Source organism: Lathyrus oleraceus, chromosome 5 (genome assembly GCF_024323335.1).
Source record: "Lathyrus oleraceus cultivar Zhongwan6 chromosome 5, CAAS_Psat_ZW6_1.0, whole genome shotgun sequence".
Classification (NCBI taxonomy): Eukaryota; Viridiplantae; Streptophyta; class Magnoliopsida; order Fabales; family Fabaceae; genus Lathyrus; species Lathyrus oleraceus.
Window position 1 is genome coordinate 47818770 of NC_066583.1, and position 21245 is coordinate 47840014.

At 38.2% G+C, this 21245-nt stretch overlaps 3 protein-coding genes across 3 annotated transcripts; 2 read left to right on the forward strand and 1 right to left on the reverse strand.

Moving 5' to 3' along the window:
* Nucleotides 1–4880: 4880 nt before the first annotated feature.
* Nucleotides 4881–7127, forward strand: LOC127078656 (uncharacterized). Its single transcript, XM_051019089.1, has 4 exons — nt 4881–5067; nt 5578–5648; nt 5757–5972; nt 6045–7127. The coding sequence occupies exons 1-4, from the start codon at nt 4881–4883 to the stop codon at nt 7125–7127; spliced, it is 1557 nt and encodes a 518-aa protein (XP_050875046.1).
* A 53-nt stretch (nt 7128–7180) lies between these two features.
* On the reverse strand, nt 7181–8799 carry LOC127078657 (uncharacterized). The gene is made up of 2 exons (XM_051019091.1): nt 8319–8799; nt 7181–7281 (listed from the first exon to the last, which is right to left on the reverse strand). The coding sequence occupies exons 1-2, from the start codon at nt 8797–8799 to the stop codon at nt 7181–7183; spliced, it is 582 nt and encodes a 193-aa protein (XP_050875048.1).
* Nucleotides 8800–17020: 8221 nt separating this feature from the next.
* Nucleotides 17021–19642, forward strand: LOC127083904 (pentatricopeptide repeat-containing protein At1g09900). Its single transcript, XM_051024268.1, has 2 exons — nt 17021–19068; nt 19281–19642. Exons 1-2 carry the CDS (start codon nt 17323–17325, stop codon nt 19305–19307), a joined length of 1773 nt encoding a protein of 590 aa, XP_050880225.1. The 5' UTR covers nt 17021–17322; the 3' UTR covers nt 19308–19642.
* Nucleotides 19643–21245: the final 1603 nt, after the last annotated feature.

The window sequence follows — 21245 nt, forward strand, 5'->3', positions numbered from 1 at the left end:
AGTGACTTATGATTTTCCTAAGTTTGCCATGCCAAGTGAAATAAAAATTGAAAAATGAAATGATTTAATTAAATAATAAAACCGGGAATGGCAAAACGGTAAATAAGGGAGTCACTAAGTGAAACGCCGCGTTTCACTTAGTGAGGTGGCGTCCGGTCATTGGTTTCATGGCCCATAAGTTGGGAGGAACATGCAATGCAAGGGCGAAACGTGTTCTGGGCAGGAAATTAGGGTTCGTACGCTACAGTAACATCATCATCACTTCCAAAATCGTGAATGAACTTTTGTGCCCAGAAAATGAAATCCAACATATCAAACGAAACATCTAAGAACACAAATCAACATTCTACCATTTATTTTCATCAACTCAAGCTATCACATGAGATATAAGCAAAAACAAGTTTGAACATGAAGCTTTAAAGTCAGATTTCTCTCAGCACAAGCAACCAAAATGCACGATTCAAAGCTTAATGAAACCAGCAAAGTGAGATCTATTAGAAGCATGGCATAGTTTAGCAAAATAAGAAGGTCGAAATCTTACTTGTTCTTGAAGAAAATGGTGAAACAGTTGGGATTTGGTGATGTTGGCTCAAAACAGTTGCTCACCCAGCTTCCCAATGATGAATGCTTGAAGAAATTTTGCTCAAGAGTGCCTGGTTTTGCTTCCATCCCAATCTGCCATGAGTGAAGCTTGATGTAGCAGTCGTGTAAACAGGCCTTACAGTTGGTGTGTGAGGGTTGGAATCAGCTCAACAAGGGTGATGGATGATGGAGCAACCAAGGCCAGGTCGGGTCCTTGAGGTTTTTTGACAGAATTTTCAAGAATGGAAGAAGATGAGAATTTGAGAGAGTGAGAGTTCTGTTGGTTTTTGTTGGCTGCTAGGGTTTCTTTTTGGCAGAAAATGAACCTATATACTTCTGTTTAGGGTTTTCTAATTGAATGCTAAACACAAATTAGTTTAATTGTAAGTTTTGCTAAATGACCACTTTGGCTTGAATGGTGAGGTGTAAGGGCTGTAGCACGAAAATGGGCTTTGTAACATGACCAAAATGCAATTTCAGAACATGTTTGAATGGCCAAATTGATTAGAAATGGTTATCTCAAAAATTCATTTTTGTACCACACTTGAAATAATTCATGTAAGTGAAAAAAAAAAGCCATTTTGATTTGTAATGTTTTGGTGCATGATGGTTGCATATTTGGAAAGAGGGGATCAAATGTGACTTGTTGCAAAAAACCCCACCCAATTTGGCCAAATGGTTTGAGAGATATGGCCTTTTGAAGTTCAAGAATTTTTGAAAATGAATTGATCATAACTTGCCAACCATACATCGGAATTGAGAGTTCTTGGACTTTTTGGAAATGGGAGAACAAGATCTTCAACTTTCATGTTGGGCAAAAATTCATTTGAAGCTTGTATCATGATGTAAGTTTGGGATCAAGAAGTTTCCATTTTTGGCAGGTTTCAATTACAGGTCCAGTTTCTATTTTTGGAAATTTCTGATCTGGCTTCAAATTCTTCCATGATGATGTTTGACATGTTATATGAAGACTATATGGAAATGAATGATACCTCTCAACCCAATTTCCACCATCAAATCACTGATTAAATGCACAGTTGACCAACAGTTGACTTTTAGGGTTTCTGGTGAACTGAGCCATGACTGATGACTTCTGAACATCCAATCCTTGACCAAAATACTTCAAAAGGACCCCTAGGTCATATGAACATGTTGGACAAACCCTAGGGCCTTGGCTCAATGAGAATTGCACTTGCTTGCTTGATTGACTGATCTCCTGACCAGTTTGACCTAATTCTTCTGATGACTTGCACTTGAGGCAAAGGGGACAATGCAATGTTATGCAGTGGACCATGTTATGTTATGACCAAATATGAAAATGTATGTACAATGATAGGTGCAAATTTGAGGTGCTACACCTGGGCTTTTGCACCTGTATTCTCCTGAATTTAAGGTCACACGAGTTCCCATAAATTCAACATTTAGGTTACTAATAAATAGGCTATTTGTTAGGTTCATTAAATGTAACTTGGTTGTTGGTTTCCTGGTTTTTCTCTAAGCTGTTGACTTCCTGAAGAATAGCCCAAGAAAAGTTGAAACAGAAAACTGAACAACCTACAATATAGCATATGTTGTCAGGAATGAATGTCACGACATTCAGCTTGACATCAAGGTCCATATGCTGAGTCTGTTTTTCCAGAAAACAGACTGTACAATTTTGCTGACCTGTACATGATCAAAATGACCATACTACAGTAACAGCTTACATTAATAAATGTTAAAGTGTCCAACTTAACATTTACACATTTGGCCTTAAGTTAGTTATGTTACTCTCTTGAAGAACAAACTAAGAAACATACTGAAGTGTAGCAGAACACCACTCTGTCTATTATTCAGTATATACTGTCCATGATGAATGTCATAACATCCAGTTTGACATTCACACAGTAGGCCTTATGCCAGGTCTGGTTCTTCCTTGATAACCAGACTGCAAATGAATACTGAGCTCTAACAAAACACCAACTGTTCTATTCCTCAGTAGCTGCTGACAGGGATGAATGTCACAGTCTCCAGTTTGACATTCAATAAATCCTGTATTAGCTAATCCTGCAGTAACTACTCAAGTGTGTCATGACATCAGTCAAGACATCAGAGTACAGTTAGATATTCTAACCTACAATGTAGTCACACATACATACTATGTCATGACATCAGTCAAGACATTTGTAACCAGCTAGTGTTTTACCATATAATGCAACCAATTAAGCACCTACACAATCTGCAAACATCTTCTCTTGTCGAAATGTCGAACCACCAATCTGTCGAAGTGTCGAAAACACTTATCAACTAAACTGTTCATTTCATGGCGTCATTTGTCGAAAGAACTATTCTGCATACTAATCTCATGGCGTCAAAAACGCATGCATACAAATTGCCCCCCAGCAAAGATGTTTCGACTATTTTGGAGAAACAGTCATTTGTTGTCAACCAGTGTTTTGATGCCATGTCATTTAATTTCATTGCTTCCAAGTTTTTGTAATCTCAAGTTCCCATACGGATTCATCATTACACTTTCTCCATGACGTCACGTCTAGCCCATGTTTAGACCTTACCTCCATCATTTCCTAACATCATGGCCTTTTTCAACTTCTACCTCTTCATCATCACCATGAAAATCAGCCACGTGTCCCACGATCATCATTAAAATTTCAAAGCGTTTTTATCATCTTCCTTCTATAAATACCCATAACCTATTTTCTCTGAACTTTTTTAACACTTCAGAACTCCTTTCTTCATACCCATTTTTAAACTTTCAACTTTCCTGAGAAAAAGTTTCTTTGTTCTTCTCAACAATGGCTCCTCAAAAATCTTCCAGCAACAAACACTCCAAGAAGAATCAAGATTCAACTCTTCCTCTTGCGCACGAGTTGAAAGGACCAATGACTATTGGAAACCAACAACACGTTCCTGAACCTCCCAATGAGAGAGAGAAGGAATGTATCTATAAATCCCAGGTATTAATTCCTGTTCTTGTTTCTGGAATTTGTCACGCTATGTTAGTTCCACTTCCCAATCCAGATATTAAACCGGATCGTCTAAAAGAATTTTTTCCCACCTATTTCCATACCAAACCCATAGGTGCTGGAGTGAAACCTCAACCTCAAAAGAAAACTATAGAACAAAATGACCCACAAAGTTCAACTGATGATGGAGAGTTGAGTTTAACTTACTTGAATTACACTAGGATCTTTAGAACTTGTCCATGGTCGAAAGACCCTTCAGACTATTTATCTTGGCTAGATAAAGTTGAAAAGATTAAAGGAGATTTCTGGAAGGAAGTAGGTATTTTCGACCTCATTCAATTGTCGAGAGCAGGACCCAACATTTGCCCCAATATGCTTTTAGCTTCCCTCTATTTTTGGGACAGTATCTATAACACTTTTCACCTTCCTTGTGGGATAGTTACGCCCACTCTCTTCGACGCAGCAACCATCGTTGGCCTTCGCCCCAATGGGATAGATTTCAACCCCACCAACCTAAATGAAGACACTATAGCTTTCGACACTAGCTTTGCTCCATACTCTTTATTCATGTCTCATTATCATGACAAGGATACCACAGAAGTCTCGGATGTCGAACATATAGCCTTTTTTACTCTATGGCTATCAAAATATGTGTTTTGCTCTCGTTCCCTCCAAGTTTCCAAGAGATTCATCACTATGGCCAATCAGCTTCACGCAGGAACCAAACTATGCTTAAGTGAAATGATTTTGGCGAATCTTTACGAATCCTTGAGTGAGAGTGTAAATATTTTGAAAACCATCAAAGATCAAGGTAAAATCAATTTGTCAGGACCTTTCTGGCTTTTACAATTATGGCTCAATGCCACCTTTGAAGCTTCTCTTCCTGTAGAACAAGAAGTGGACGAAGAACAAGTGAAGGACAGAACTGTCGAATGGCCTAAGTTGGTGCAACTAACTCCAACTGATGAAGGAATTAGCCTTCGACAAGCTTTCAAAAGTTATGTCATGATGTTTGCCAAAAGGTATCATTTTACTTCGACCATGGCACCCTTTGCTAGTAGGAAAATTGGACCTGAATGGTTTACCTAACAACTGCCTTTGGAAATGCAGAAGGATGAGAATATTTTTTTGGATGTGTGGGAATCATTTTTAACCCTCAGGCTCCTTTTTTCCCATCGTAACGCAATCAAAACCCAAATAGCTTTGATAGTCTACCAACCCAATCTCGTTGCTAGACAGTTTGGCTTGATCCAAATAAAGCCTCGACCCATCTTCCCGAAGAAGGGGTCTATCATTTTTTACAACTCCCTTCATAATGAAGAGGAGAGCAAAGAGATGTCGAAGAAGCTGACTGATGACACTCTTGATATTCGACCAGTGATCTTTCGACCATCTTTTCTCTGTACTCCTGAGTTTGATGAGTGGTGGAAGGATTATTATTCTACCAGATTTTTTGACGTAACGACTTTCACTACACATTTAACAAATGCTTTTGCTTTCGTGCAGGATCGGACCAAAAAAGGTATTCAAAGACACATTAGAGAAATACAAAAATTTCAAAAATATTTCGAAACTGCGTATAGACCTGATGATCTTAGTCGAACCATACACGAAGCAGCAGCAGAATTAAAACGTAAATTGACGGAGAAGTTTGAAAAATTGTCATTGCCTTCAAATGTTCGACCAGAGGCGCGCTATGACATGGCTTTCAGTTGCCATCCACCAAAGTTTCCTCCTCTGCCAACTGCTGAATTTGGCGTGGCATTTAGCCCTCCATTTCCAGATTGGTTCGTTTGTGGGGACTATATGAAAATTCTTCGTCAACATTACAAAAAACCTGTTGAGCGTGTGGTTCCGACTAAGTATCATCTGGACGATTACCAAGGACACCTTCATATTGGAATAGAACACGTTCGCGTGGAAGATCCCATTCTTGAAGGTGTTCACAGAAAACATGATTTTTCCTTTGTTATTCTAACTGTATTATCATGTATTTCTTATATTTGTTTCTAAATTTCCTTTCTTTCCTTAGCCGTAAAGATTCCTACCAAGAAAACGTCTATCGAAGCATCACCAAGCGCTGCTAAGAAACCTTTGACAAAGGTACAAAACTCACTCTTTCCATTTATTCTTTTTCCTTTTAAGAAACTAACTGGCTTTGGTCTGCATGACTAGGTAAGTCGAAAACCCCCATCAGTCCAAAAAAGAAAGAATGAAGAGGAGAAAGAAGAGGAGAAAGTTCCTAATGAAGAATTTGGTGATGAATCTCCAGAGCCAATCCCCCCTCCTCAGAAGAAGAAGAAAATCAAGAAGGTCTCTTCCCAAAGATCCATTGTTAAGTCATCTCACAAAGATTCTCCAACTGCCAAACTTCAATCGAAGGATACAGAGAGTGGGAAATCTAGTCTTAATACTGAGATTCCTGAGGTAAATCCTCATTTCGACAATCTATGTTCATCTTCATTGCATTTCTTTCTTCTAACTTATAATTATTTCCAGAAACAACTGGCTGTCGAAGGGAGCCCTGAGAAAACTCTGGAAGAGACAGTCCAAGAAGAAGATGTCCCCAAGAATGATCATGACAAGCAGACTGTAGCAGAATTCGACGTTCCAATGAGTGAAGCTTATGGAGATGATTCTCCTCTTCATCCAGGATTAAATGTTTCAAATAAGGGCGATGATACTGACATGGAAACTGTAGTCGAAGATGACCATGAAGAAGAAGCTGCTAAAGATGAGGATGACCAGTCGAAACAACCAGATGCTGGGCAAACTTCAGGACGAAACGCTCAACCCGCTCCCGACCAGACCAAAGGAAGTGCCATATCAACTGGTTTGACTGGTTTCTCTCGCAAAGAGCTTGAGAGTCTCAAGGTGCAGAAACCTTTAGAATATCTGAAGGCCATGCTTAGTGCTCGTTTTAATTTTCAAGATTCTTCGCAAAGCAGTTCGACTACCTCTGGGACCAATTCTGAAGCGCAATCTCTTGACAACCTCTTGACCAAGATTAAGACGAAAATCCTTGATGTTGATTTGTTCAAAGTTTTAGAAGAAAACGCCATTGCTCACATTGAACTCAAGAAGATTTTGAAACAAATAAACGTCTTGGAAACTTCTGCTGAGGTCAGCAATTTTGTGATGGAACTGATGACCCTTATTGACTTGGCGACCGCAGACCTTCATCGTCGAATAGATCTCTCCCAGCAAATCTCCATAAAATCTGAGACTCAAGTTGCTGAATGGGATGTTGTTGCAACTTCGACTGACAAAGTTTCAAAGCTGCAGCAGCTTTCTGAAACTTATATCAAAGAAGTTGCTGCTTGTGATGATAATATCCAGAAATGGGAAAAACAAATAGCAGCTCTTCAAGAAAAAATCTCCCAAGAGAAAAAGCGAAGAGCATCCATACAGCAACCTAAGCAAAATGAGATTGACGACAAACTTAAGGTGGGTATTCGACTTGCAGAAAGGGCTCAGCAACTTAGTCAAGAGATTGAGACTCTCTCTACCCACAGAAATCTTTGTGATCATCGACCAGTTTCAGAAAAAGAAATTTGCCACGTTGAAGGAAACTTTTGCTAGTATCAAATTGTAGTCGAATTAGTTTAACCATAGTCGAATTAGTTTAACCATTCTTAGCCCTTTGAGGCTTTCTTTGTAATAACTTTGATGCCATTTCTGTTTGGCAAAGCTATCACAATTATGTTTACAATTATTCTACTGCTATTTTTACTTCCTGCAATATGGGCTTATATTTTTTCAAATACTTGCCATTTATCTTTAAGATTCTTTCGTCTTTTCCTATCTCTTCAATCTCATACGCACCATTTGAAAAAAAATTCAAAATCTGAAAAGGTTTTTCCCACTTAGGAGACCATTTTCCCATTAGTCTATCTTTTCGATCCATAGGAAGGATTACTTTCCAGACAAGATCACCAATTAAAAAGGTCTTGAATTTTACTTTCTTATTGTAAAACTTTTCGACTCTTTCTTTTTGTCTCTTTATTAGATCCAGCGCACGCAACCTTTCTTCATCTAGATCAACTAATTCGTCCATCATCATACTCCAATATATATCTGATGGGATTTCATGATGCCTTTGCACTCTAACTGATTGCAAATATATTTCGACTGGTAAAACTGCATCATGTCCATAGGTCAACTTATATGGAGTCGAATTCGTTGCTTCTTTTGGAGATGTTCGACAAGCCCACAAAACTTGATCTAAAGTTTTATGCCAGTTTCTAGGTTTTCTCCCCACATGCTTTTTGATCAAATTTATCACTATCTTGTTGGCTGCTTCAACTTGCCCGTTGGCTTGAGCATAGTAAGGTGTCGAAGTAAGGAGTTTAAATCCTGTTTCTTGTGCAAATTTCTGCATATTTTTACCAGTGAACACAAATCCTTGATCTGTTGTTATTGTTTCAGGTATCCCAAATCTGTAAATTATGTATTTTTGGATAAAATCTATGACTGCTTCTTGATCCACATTTACCAATGGTATAGCTTCAATCCACTTAGTGAAGTAGTCTATCCCAACAAAAATGTACTTTTGCCCTTTTGAAGAGGCTGGTCGAATTTCACCAATCAAGTCTAAAGCCCAACCTCTAAATGGCCAAGGCTTTATAATTGAATGCAACTCACTTGCAGGAACATGGGGTATGCCTGCATGTACTTGACATTCCTGACATCCTTTTGCAAATTCGACACAGTCCTTCAGCATTGTTGGCCAATACATTCCTTGTCGAAATAATAACCATTTCATTTTATGACCTGCTTGGTGTGCACCACACGCTCCACTGTGCACATTTGACAATGCTATGTAAGCTTCATCTTCACCTAAGCATTTCAACAAGACTCCTTCTGCAGTTTTTTTGAACAATTTGTTTCCAAAAAGTACATAACTTAAAGCTCTGTATTTTATCTTTCTTTCGGCTTTCTGATTTGGGTATTGTAGATAATCCTTGATGGGCTTTCTCCAGTCTTCAATTCCTGGATCATCTATATTTAATATCTCAAAATTTTCTTCATCGCCATATCCTAATCTTATTGACTCCAAATCTGATGGGGACAACTTGGTAGATATGACTCTTCCTCTGATTTCAATGGCCTCTTCTAACTTTTCCTTCGATACTTTGTATCCAGACGCCAGTTGAGCGAGGTCATTTGCCTCTTGATTCTCCACCCTGGGAATGTGCCTAAAGGCCACATTGTCGAATTCCTTGAGAAGTCTATTGGCTATTACAAAGTACATGATTAGATTTTCTTTCACGCATTTATATTCCTTAGTCAACTGCTTTATCACCAGTTCAGAGTCACCCATTATTTCGACTCTTGTTGCCCCAAATTTCAACAATATTTCAAGTCCAGCAATCAAAGCTTCAGATTCTGCTTCATTATTTGAACACAGACTTTTAACTTTGTACTTGAATTTTGTTGGAATTCTGTCAGGAGAAATAATCAACATCCCAACACCAGTTCCATTTTTATGACTGGAACCGTCGAAATACAGTTTCCATGGTTCTAATTCGACATACCCTACATTCTCATCTATAGAGTGGTCAGCTATAAAATCAGCAACCACTTGTCCTTTCATGGCCTTTAAAGGCAAATATTTCAAGGAATATTCTGTTAAAGCTAAAGCCCATTTTCCAATTCGACTATGTAAAATAGATTTAGATAACATATATTTTATTACGTCGAAATGGGAAGAAATGTATACATCAACAGGCTTTATATAATGCTTTAATTTCATACAAGAAAAATATACACATAAACATAGTTTTTCTATAATACTATATCTAGTTTCAGCATCATTTAGGATTTTACTGAGATAATAGATGGCCCTTTCGACGCCATTCTCATCTTCTTGACACAACATACTTCCTAGTGTTTTGTCTGATGCCGAAATGTACAATCTCATACTTCTTTTTCTACAAGGAGACATTAGAATTGGAGGACTAGCCAGGTATTCCTTGATTTTGTCAAAGGCAGCTTGTTGTTCTTGCCCCCATGCAAAGTTTTCCTTCTTTAGTCGAAGTAGAGGAGAGAAAGCTTGCGTTTTTCCACTAAGGTTGGAGATAAACCTTATGAGAAAGTTGATTTTCCCTAGCAGAGACTGCAACCCCTTTTTCGTTGATGGCGCTTTCGCCTCCATTATGGCTTTGACTTTGTTTTCATTTATTTCGATCCCCTTCTTGTGGACCACAAAACCTAAGAAATCACCCGCCTGCACACCAAAAGCACATTTAAAGGGATTCATTTTTAAACCAAACTTCCTCATCCTTTCAAAGGATTGTCGAAGATGGTCTATATGACTTTTTCCTGAAACAAACTTGATCACAATATCATCAATGTATACTTGCATGAACGTTTCAATAAAGTCATGAAAAATGGAATTCATAGCCCGTTGGTAAGTTGCTCCAGCATTTTTTAACCCAAAGGGCATTACTACCCATTCGTACGTTCCTATTGCTCCAGGACAACGGAAAGCTGTTTTAGGAACATCTTCTTCAGCGATAAAAATTTGATTATAGCCAGAGTATCCATCTAGCATACTTAAATACTCGTGGCCTGCTGCAGAATCTATAAGCATTTCTGCCACTGACATAGGATATTCATCCTTTGGGGTAGCTGAATTTAAGTCTCGAAAGTAAATGCATACCCTAAGTTTGCCATTTTTCTTAATTACAAGAACTATATTTGCAATCCATTCGACATACCTGGTTGTGCGGATGAACTTGCATTTCAGAAGTCTTTCGACCTCTTCTTTTATTTTCGACAGAATCTCTGGTGCGAAGCATCTTGGAGTCTGCTTTACTGGCTTCTTTCCTTCCATTATTGGTAGCTGCAATTCGACCACACTTCTATCTAAACCAGGCATCTCGTCGTAATCTCATGCGAAGCAGTCTTTGAACTCTTTCAGCAATTGGACTATTTCGACTTTGAATTGGGGGTCCATCTTTGCGCTTATGTAGGTTGGTCTGCTTTCTGCCCCTATTCCTAGATTTACTTCTTCTAATGGATCCTGCGCCACCATCTTCACGTTAGTTGACACTGGATCTTTTTCGAACCCCAGAGGTTCGTCGTCATAAATGGCGTCAAGCTTTTGGTGTTGCCATTCGCCCATTTGGTTGTTATCATAATCTTCTGCAACGTCTCTTTGGGGACATTGTTCGTTGGAATATTCTTTGTTGGCTTCGACAGCCATATATTTTACTTCGGCCTCGAGGGCCTCTTTGAGTTTGTTTTCGGCTATGTAAGCCGAAATTCTTTCGAGCGCTAATTTTTTACTCGTCATCATCAAATTCGCTTCCCCATCCTGTTGGCGCTATATGAGTAGTCCCCCACATGTAAGATTCGCCAATTACTTCTTTGTCCCACTGAAAACTATGTGTAGGATGAAGGTACATGGAGCAGTAGGCGTTGTCTGTTGCTTTTAGGTCGAATTCGGTTGGGTTGCACGGAGGTATGTGAGTCAGGTTCTTGTCGAAACTTTGACTGTTGACATTGTTCACTTCTGTCATGAAATAGCTTTGATCAGCTTCAATGTTTTCGACAATCCCGTCTGGCCTCCAAATGGCTATTCGCTGATGCATTGAAGAAGGTACGACTCCTACACCATGAATCCACTCCCTTCCAAGTAGTAAGTTGTAATTCGCCCTTGAAGCAATGACCATGAACATTGTTGGCCTTGTTATGGTTCCAACAGTCAAATTCACCTGGATAACGCCCATAGTGGTTCCTACTTTTCCTTCATAGTTCGACAACACCATGTTGTGAGGTTTTGCGTTTGAATCATCCTTCCCAATCTTCTTTAGCATGAAATGAGGCATCAAATTTACTGCTGCTCCGCCATCTACCAGTATCTTGTTTACACCAACATTCTCAACCTTTCCTTTTATGAACAAAGGCTTTAAATCTGCATTCATGGAATCATCTGGCCTTTCGAAGAAAGCATTCTGCTCTTCGACGCAACCATTGTTCATGACGTAGTAGCAAACGGGCCTGTGTACCATTGTTTCCTCTTCCATCTCGTCTTCCTCGTCTTCGATCTCCATGATTCTATCATAGTCTCTAGGGAGGACAGAAACCATATTACAGATCACATTAAAGGATGCTTCTGAGTCAGATTCGAAGTTGTCAGTTATTTCGTCGTCTTCTTGCACCTTCTCTTTCGACACCATTGGTTCGACAATGCTGCCAGGATTGATCTGGTGGGAAGTCTCCTTTCTGTTTACTATCTGAGTATTGTCACTAGATTCTGCTTTATCTTTGTTGTCAGCATCTTTTCCATTCACGCTTTTTTCTGCAGCTTCTTTTTCTGCCCTCTTCTGCCTTTGGAATCTTCTCCATTGGGATCTTGACATAGGGTTTTTTCCTTTGTAGTTTTCTGAAGGATATGGTCTTGGCTTGTGCTTCTCCACTTCCTTCTTACCTTCCATCGAAGTGCCTCTCTGAACTTCAAAATTTCTCCATTTTTTCTGTCCTTGAGCATCTCTAATGGGTTGAACCCATTTGTCATCCGTTGCTTTGTTGGATGGTTTGTAAGTGCTATGGTGTCTTTCTCCACGCCTCCATTGGTGATGATCACTTTTTCTTGGGTCATATCCTGTTGTCCCCCAATTTTCTTTCCTCTTGGCTTTATCCACTACTTCTAGATTGGTTGTTGCCTTCCTGTCGAAGATTGCACTGCAGCGTGGGCATAACATCACTTCAGTCCTCATCTTTTGGCACCTCTCGATGAATTCCACTAGATTTTCATCTTCTTTAGGATATGCCAGCCTTTAGTACTCCTTTCGACGGTGATCCTCATCCACTTCTGCCTGGTTTCTCTGAGACACTTCCACCATATTTACCCCAACATTTCGTCCGCCAGCAATCCTTAATTCGTTCATTTTTTTAATAAGTCTTTCTTCTTCGACTTCGACATCTCTTGGTATCTGGTCAAACTCCTTTTCTGGGCAGCAACACCAAGATATGTTCCTGGGACTATGTTTGCAGCAACATTTGTTCGAATTTCTTCTGGGGTCTTCCATTACCCTACGTAGGATTCCAGGGGTCACAGGCTTCATAGGACCATCCACAGTTTCTGCTTTGATCCCTGCGACCTCTTTGTTGAAAGGTCCCATAATGTTGACGCAGTTTGAGACATCACCTACCCTCGTTTGGTCAGGATCAAGGCCTTTAGTAGCCTCGTTTTCAATAGTGAGGTCTTCAGTAACCTTCTTTTTGATGATAGGGAGATTGTCAGTTGTCTCAATTGTTTTTTCATTGTTGCTCAAAGGTAAATCTCCCCAACCGGTTGGTTGGATTGCGTTGATGTCGATACGAGAACTTGCCGGCGCAATGTATCTCACGAGATAATCGTACTTCCCACTTGGCTGTCCCAAGCAATCCCAATTTGCTCCTTGTCGATCTACAACATCTTTAACAATGATGTCATTGTCCTTTTTGTCGAAACCTCCAGTAGTTTCCATCTTTTTCTGGTCGTCAAAGCCTTCAGTAACTTCAACTTTGTTCTGGTCTGTAATATCATCAGCAATCTCAACCATGTTGATATTAGTGTCGAAACTTCCAGCAGCCTCCACCATTTCAAAGTTGCCGTCAGGAGCAACTTCGACCTCCACCATATTCACAATGGATGGTTCAGCATAATGGGCTTCGACTGGCTGCATGGGATTCGAATCAATCCTCATCTGTTGTTTTGGCTTATCACCAAACTTCAGCCTTCCGTCACGGATAGCATTTTGAACGAGATCCCTGAAAAGGAAACAACGAGACGTTTTATGGCCTAGAAAGTTATGGTATTTACAAAAACCTCTCTTTTTCTGTTGTTCCACAGGCGGTTCTTTAGCGCCTGGTGGTTTTATTAATTGACCATCTTTAACCAATAAGTCAAAAATCTCGTCACATTTGGTGATGTCGAAGGTATAAGTTCTTTTAGGAAACTTATCATTGGTTTTGACTGGGTTTTCGTTCGACGGAGTTAGTACTTTACACGAATATGGTGGGCCTTGCTTCAGTTCTGCTAAGTCAATCTCTTGTTCGTCGAAGTTACTTGGTTCGTTTTCGTCGTATTCATCATCTTGACAAACCCCTACATAGGCCACCCTTTCTTTTTTATTCTTATTTGCTCTGAATTTTTCGTCCCTTAACCTTTCGACTTGTCTCACCCTATCTGCTAAATGCGTCATATCCCTTAAATACTGGGTGTCTAGTTTCTTTCTTATAGAATAATCTAGATCCCCTGCGGCCATTTCGACTAACTCATGTTCTGGCACCAGAGTGAAACATCTAGCCTTTAGCAACCTGAACCTATTTAAATAATCATCTATTGGTTCTGAGTGTTTTCTCTTAACACTGGCTAATTCTTTTAGACTTATTTTGGTTTGTCCCATGTAAAATTGTTCATGGAACAACCTCTCTAATTGGGTCCACGTATATACTGAGTTTGCAGGCAAAGATGTAAACCAAGTAAACGCGTTTTTTGTCAAGGAACTAGGAAAGTATTTTACTTTCAAATTTTCATTACGGGTTATCTCTCCTGCTTCGATCAGATAACGTGCTACATGTTCTATGGTGGATTCACTAGTATCCCCTGAGAATTTTATGAACTTGGGAACTTTCCATCTTGGTGGCAATTCTTCTTGCAGAATATATTCCGACAGTGGGGAAGCGTAACTGGGCCTTTGTAATCCCATGTTCACCCCATTTTGTGCCATTATCGTTTCGACCATGGCCGCTAAATTGTTTTCGGCGGGCAAGTTATTATACCGGATTCGCTGTTGCAACACAGCATCAGCGTCTTGGCCTCTCTGGATTACTATCCTTCTAGGCTCTTGTGGAACAGGGATTTCGACACGAGGCTGTTCGACTACATCCTCTTGGTTTCTGACGTTTGCTTGGGGATTATCTAACGGTATTTGATTTATTGTAGGCTCTTCTTGGACCGCCACCACTGGGTTCTGAACCACTTGTTCTCTGTGTCGAGTTTGAGGGACCCCAAAAAAGTCAGCAATGCGTGTCATTTGCGCTGCCAACAATTGGTTTGTTTGGGTGGTGTTTTGTATTAGAGGATTAAACAACGCCCCTATTTGTTGTGTCAACATTTGGATCATATCATGATTACTCTCGTCCATTTGTTGTCTAATTACTTGCGCAAAATTATTTGTTATTGCTGGCATGTAAAGTGGTTGTTGGTTTAGTCTATTCATGTTTCCGCCATATTCCGACCCTTGTAATGGTGAAGACATATTGGCCATAGAATTAGAATACAATACTGGCGAATTGTGTAAATTGGCCATTACCGAAGTTGGCATTCCAAAGGGTTCTTCCCTACCAGGCAGAGGCATGGTGAAATTTGTCACAAAAGGCCTAGAAGTATTCCCTAGGGTAGGAGGTGTCCCAACAGGCATTTGTTGCGCCCTAATGAACGAACTAGGCGCATTTTGCGATATTGAAACCGCTGGTATTGACCCTGTTGACGAAGGCACAGCCTCTGACACGGGGACTAATCCCACATTTCCTCCTGTCGAAGGGATAAGGTTGGATACTGGGATTACTTCATTCGGATTAGGATTGTTTGAATTATTTGGCTGATTCTCCATTTTCCTTACTCTCGTTTGTTTAGGTCTTTCTACGTCAGATACGGCCAATCTATCGCTTCTTAGTCTCATACAATGAAGAAGAAACCTTGAGTAAAGATTATTTAAATTTTAAATTTTTGTACAGGTCCCACTGGGCGTGCCAACTTGTTCGCTGTTGATTTTGACGAACAACCTCTGGTTTTCCAAAACTTGTCGAATTGGGTTACTTGCAGGATCAACCATACAAATCCTAGGACATGTGCAAATTTAAATAACTTTGTAACTCTTTAGAACGACCTTTGTATCTTTTATTTGGTTTACTAAGTCTTTCATGTCGAACAAATATTGACTAGAAGTGCGTAAGTAAAAGCAAAGTTAACAAGACTAAGATAAATGGCAAAAAATAAATAGCGAAGCATAAATTGTCGAAGAGTAAATGCAAAGGGTAAATGACTGATAAAAGTAAAGGAACATTGGTAAAAAACTTTGAAATTTGTAAGATAAAACTTTAAAGAAATGGTGCTTGTTCACACGTACATTTTCTAGATAAGACTCTTTTCTCTCATACGGGTACTTTGAGTATTTTTGCAGGAATGTTTGTACAAGTTTTCACACCCCATTCTAATGACAACTATCCTATTTATATACAAATAAAATAACTGTCACTAACGAATAAATCCTAAAACTATGACATTTGGCTTTCTGCAGGACTTCCTTTCGCCAGGCGCCTCCACGCGTCTTCTGCCAAACGTGATAACTCTTTTGAATTTGAATTTCCACTTCACGTCGAAATGACGCGTCTCTTCAGACTTGTTGAATTTGTCGAAATACCATAACATCATCCATGCCTGTCAAAGATGTCTTTTCAATCTGCAAACATCTTCTCTTGTCGAAATGTCGAACCACCAATCTGTCGAAGTGTCGAAAACACTTATCAACTAAACTGTTAATTTCATGGCGTCATTTGTCGAAAGAACTATTCTGCATACTAATCTCATGGCGTCAAAAACGCATGCATACAGTATCATACCTTTATATCCATATATGTTTAACCATATGATGCTCGTAATTTGTCAATATTGATGTGTCGTATATGTCTCTAAGAAATACCTCACTTTGAACCTCAAACCCCTCCGCCTCAGGCTCATAAGGTCGAGGTTGTGGCTCAGTCGATCCAACTTTATTTGCTCGCATCTTACGTCGACGCTCTTGCTTTGTTGAAGTGTTATTTCGTTGTTGTTGTAGCAATTGAGTATCCTCTACGCGCAATTGTAAAGACTTATCTCTCGAGCTGGGTAGGACCACAATGAATTTACATTGTTGTGTATTTAGAGTTGGGTTCGAACCTTAGATCTCTGGTTAACTTGAAAGAGATCCATTATCATCTCATCCAAGTATTCTTGGATTGCTGAAGTGTTATTTAAGTCTACTATAACCATCGATTTAACAAAAAGAATTCAAAAAACCAATATGCAATTTGCTAAATTTCAATCCGAATGCATGTCATCGTTGTGTTGGGGTTATTATAATCCGAACCTATACCGGCTTAAGAAAAAAAAAATACATATAATAATTTTAAAAAATTAATCAAACGTGCACTTACACGTTACTCTCTCTTTCTCAAATTTTGAATAACTCATTTATAATAAAAAAATATTTTAAATAACTAACTCATTTTAATTTTTTATATATCTTTTTCAATTTTAATATTTAATTAATATTATTTTTATGATTATCAATACTTGATAAATGATATTTTAGTAAAAATATTACTATTTTTTATTTATTTATTGTTTTCTTAATATGTGAAATTGTCATTTGACTTATTCATTGTAAAATAGATGGAGAAAGTACTATTAAAGAATAGGATTTAGGGGATAGAGTTTAGAATTTAGAATTTTAGATTTGGGGATTTAGAGAGTTAAAAGAGCAACAACAACCCCTTGAGATATATTTAACGGCGAAACAAAAATCTACAATGACAAACCTATTCAATCCGAAACCTAGTCCACCGTCGGTTTGACAGAACAAAAAAACACAACACACATGTTTCTGTCGAAACCAAGAAACAACGGTTTTATACTCACTCGGATAACACATACTACTATTTCTCTCAACAAGTAAGTCAAATCCTTCTTATACTCACTTCTTCCGTTATCCTAACACATAGCGAGTAACCAATTATTTCGATGAAAACAATGGATTTGGTTATACCTACTCAACAATTTTACTCACTTCACCACTCTCACAAACAAGCTTCTAGGTTAGCATTCTTCAGAACAAAACCTCTCGTTCTATCTGTTGATAATGTTACAAAACTCAACTGTACAGTTTTGAAACTCGGAACTTCTGGTTTGAATGGTGAGTCACAACATTTTGAGAGAACCCCTAATGAGAATAATTCCAATGGTGTTATAGAATCATCATCCCATGATAATGGTTCAAGAAGTCTAGAGGAGTTAGAGGATGCTAGTCATCTCCGTAAATTGGTTCAAGTTGGAAAATTAGAACAAGGTTTAAGGTTTCTAGAGAGTGTTAGTTACAAAGGAGACATTCCGGATGGCTTTGCGTGCAAGAGCCTTATTCGTCAGTTTTGCAAGACAGGAAAAACTAGGAAAGCTATGCGGGTTATGAAAATTCTTGAAGATTCTGGCGCGGTTCCTGATATTTTAGTCTACAATGTTTTGATTAGCGGTTTATGTAAATCGGGGGAGATAGAGAAAGCTTTGGAGTTTCTAGAACGGATGAGTGTTTCGCCTGACGTGGTTACGTACAATACCATTTTGCGTAGTTTCTGTAATGGTGGTAAGTTGAAGCAAGCTATGGAAGTTTATGATATGCAATTGCGAAGGGGGTGTTATCCGGATGTGATTACATATACTATATTGATAGAAGCGACTTGTAAAGAGAGTGGAGTTCGCAAAGCGATGAAGTTATTGGATGAGATGAGGGTTAAAGGATGTAAACCAGATGTGGTTACTTTCAATGTTCTTATCAATGTTATTTGCAAGAGAGGTAGGTTGGAGGAGGCAATTGAGCTTTTGAATAACATGTTGTCGTCTTATGGTTGTGAACCGGATGCGGTTACGTATAATATTATTTTGAGTAGCTTGTGTGGTACTGAAAGATGGAGGGATGCGGAGAGCTTATTGGCGGACATGCTTCGTAAGGGTTGTTCTCCGAGTGTTGTTACTTTCAATATCTTGATTAACTATTTGTGTCGAAAAGGGTTGCTCGGTCGGGCCATGGATATCTTGGAGAAGATGCCAAGCCATGGTTGTACTCCTAATTCGTCGAGTTACAATCCATTGCTTCATGGGTTTTGTCTAGAAAAAAAGATCGACAGAGCGTTTGAGTATTTGGAAGTAATGGTGTCTAGGGGTTGTTACCCGGATATTGTGAACTATAATACTCTGCTTACTGCTTTATGCAAAGACGGGAAGGTGGACGTTGCTGTCGAGTTGTTGAATCAATTGAGTAGCAAAGGGTGCTCTCCGGTTGCCATTACTTATAATACAGTTATTCATGGGCTCTCGAAGATGGGGGCAAATGAGCATGCTGTGAAACTCTTGGACGAGATGTGTCGGAAAGGTCTTAAACCCAATGGAATGACATACTCTTCGTTGATTAGGGGATTTATCCGCGAGGGAAAGGTTGAAGATGCTATCAAAATTTTCCATGACTTGGAAAGATTGGGTATTTTGGCCAATGCTTTCACTTACAACTCGATCATGTATGGACTTTGTAAGGCGCGTCAAACTAGCCGTGCTATCGATCTTCTGGCTCATATGATAGCAAAAGGATGCAAACCTACGGAAGGTACGTATACCATTCTTATCGAAGGCATTGCTTATGAAGGATTAGCTGAGGAGGCTTTAGGGTTATTGAATGAGTTGTGCGCCAGAGGATTTATGAATCAAAATTCTGCAGAAAAGGTATGCACTTCGATTTTGTTAGATAGCTTGTGTTAGCGACTTCTTGCACTGAATTTTGTAATCGCCTAATCGGCGATGATGTGCACTAATCGTATTTCCTTTTTCGCGTTTTTGAATCTCGTCTTTCCAAGACATTTTAGTCTGATTACTTGACTGCTAGGCTCACCGAATATATATCATGATTTGGTGCTTTATTGTTTCGTTCGTGACAGGGAACTGGACTGGAATTGAAAGAATAGACGGAGCACAATGAGTTATATCTCGAACAAGAAGGCTTGTGACTTTGGATATGGAAGCTTCCTTCATAGTTATTAGTTTCATGACGAAGATTTTCTTTCTTTTGATCTCAATCTTCAACTGAATTTTTTTGATACTATTGTGAGCCAATTATGCAGGTGGTTGCTCATTCTGGGGCAAATTGGGCTAACAAATAGTACTCGTCGAGTTTATTGCGACTATTTGTTATTTCCGTGTCAATATCTCAGTGTCAATATCAGTGTCTGTGTTGTGTTGTGTCCCGTGTCTGGATCAGATATATTATATGTTGTCAAACAAGTTGTATCTCTTGGGAATATGCTCTTTCAAAACTTCCAAAAACTTGGTCCAAATCCATCATAACATCAAACAAATAAATCCCATTCTCACGCAACTTTATTATTTCAACCCTATACTCAGCCATTTATTTATACAAAATTAGTATTATGGATTTGATTTTTTTTTCTTTCAAGAAAGTGTTGAAATGAAATCAAACTAATATCACTTCACTATTATTCCTCTTGATCTAATTTTAGATAAGCAAAACAATAAAATTTTATTTTATTTCATCTCATATTCCATCAATTAAATAAGTATACATTTTTACATAGATAAATAGTTCTAGAATTCTACTCTTTTTAACTTTTTGAAACTAGGTATTTATTTAGTAAAAAAATAAAAATACTTGAAAATGTATTTTTAGGGGAATTATTAGTCTCCACTATCAACTTTGAAAGTGACATGTTCCAAATTGAGTATTATTTAAAAGCCACTTTCCAATTCATAAGAAAACGGTCCTCTACACATTCAATTTTTTCATAAAGTTTTATTAAATATTAACCAAATTTCCATTTACATTCTAAGATTCTTTTCATCCCTTAGAAACAAATCTTAAGAGGACAATTATATATTCTATAAACCAAGAAAAAAAAGGTTTTGTCTCAAGTTATATTATTCTCTACCACACACTTAGAATCCTTAGCAAAATAAACACAAGTTGTGAATAATAAAAGATCCCACAAAACCTTACACACTAAAGTTTTCATTCAATGAAGCTATCTATCTCAAAGTAGCTAATAATGGAAACAAGTTCATCTCCTAGAGGAAGCAAAACAAATGGAGGAGGGTTATTTTCATGTTGGAGGGGTCTCAAATTGAAGATTCCATGGAAAAGAAGAACAAACAACACTTATAGTCATGTTGGTGGTTTTAGGTATGACCCTTTAAGTTATGCTCAAAATTTTGATGATGGTAAGTGGGAAGAAGATGATGAAGAATCTTTAGGTCGTGGTTTCTCGGCTAGATATGTTGCACCTTCGGGTAAAACATTCGCGCAATGAAATAAGGTATATATAAATAACCATGATTTTAAATTGTGGTTGTAACCGAGAAGAAAAGAACTATGATATATATCAGATAAAACTTTTTGTTAAATTTCTGAGTCATTTTGATTTTGCACTTTAGATCATGGTTATTGAAATTATTCTTGTTTGATGCAATAAATTAATGCATAGCACAGATTAATCTCCATTAATGCATCGATATGTATAATGATTTTGTGCAACAAACACCAATAGAATTGTTATTGTTAAATGGAATAAATGAAATTTCTCTTTGTTGTGAACTTAGAAACTTGTATTTGCAATTAGTGTTAACTTGCCTTTTGTAAGTAGTTTATAAATTCCTCTTATGTACAAGGATGGGTTGAAAATTCATTAACAAAATGATGGATTAGAGAATATTATTATGCTAATACTGTAACTAAATAGTCATTCTCTAGTTTATTTCATTCTCTAGAAAATCAACACTTTTTCAATAAAAATTGAATGGAGTGTTTAAGGAAAAGCATATTATTCTTATGAGATTTGATGTGTGCTTTGAAATGAATCTCTATATTTCTTACTTACTCATGTCAACATAAG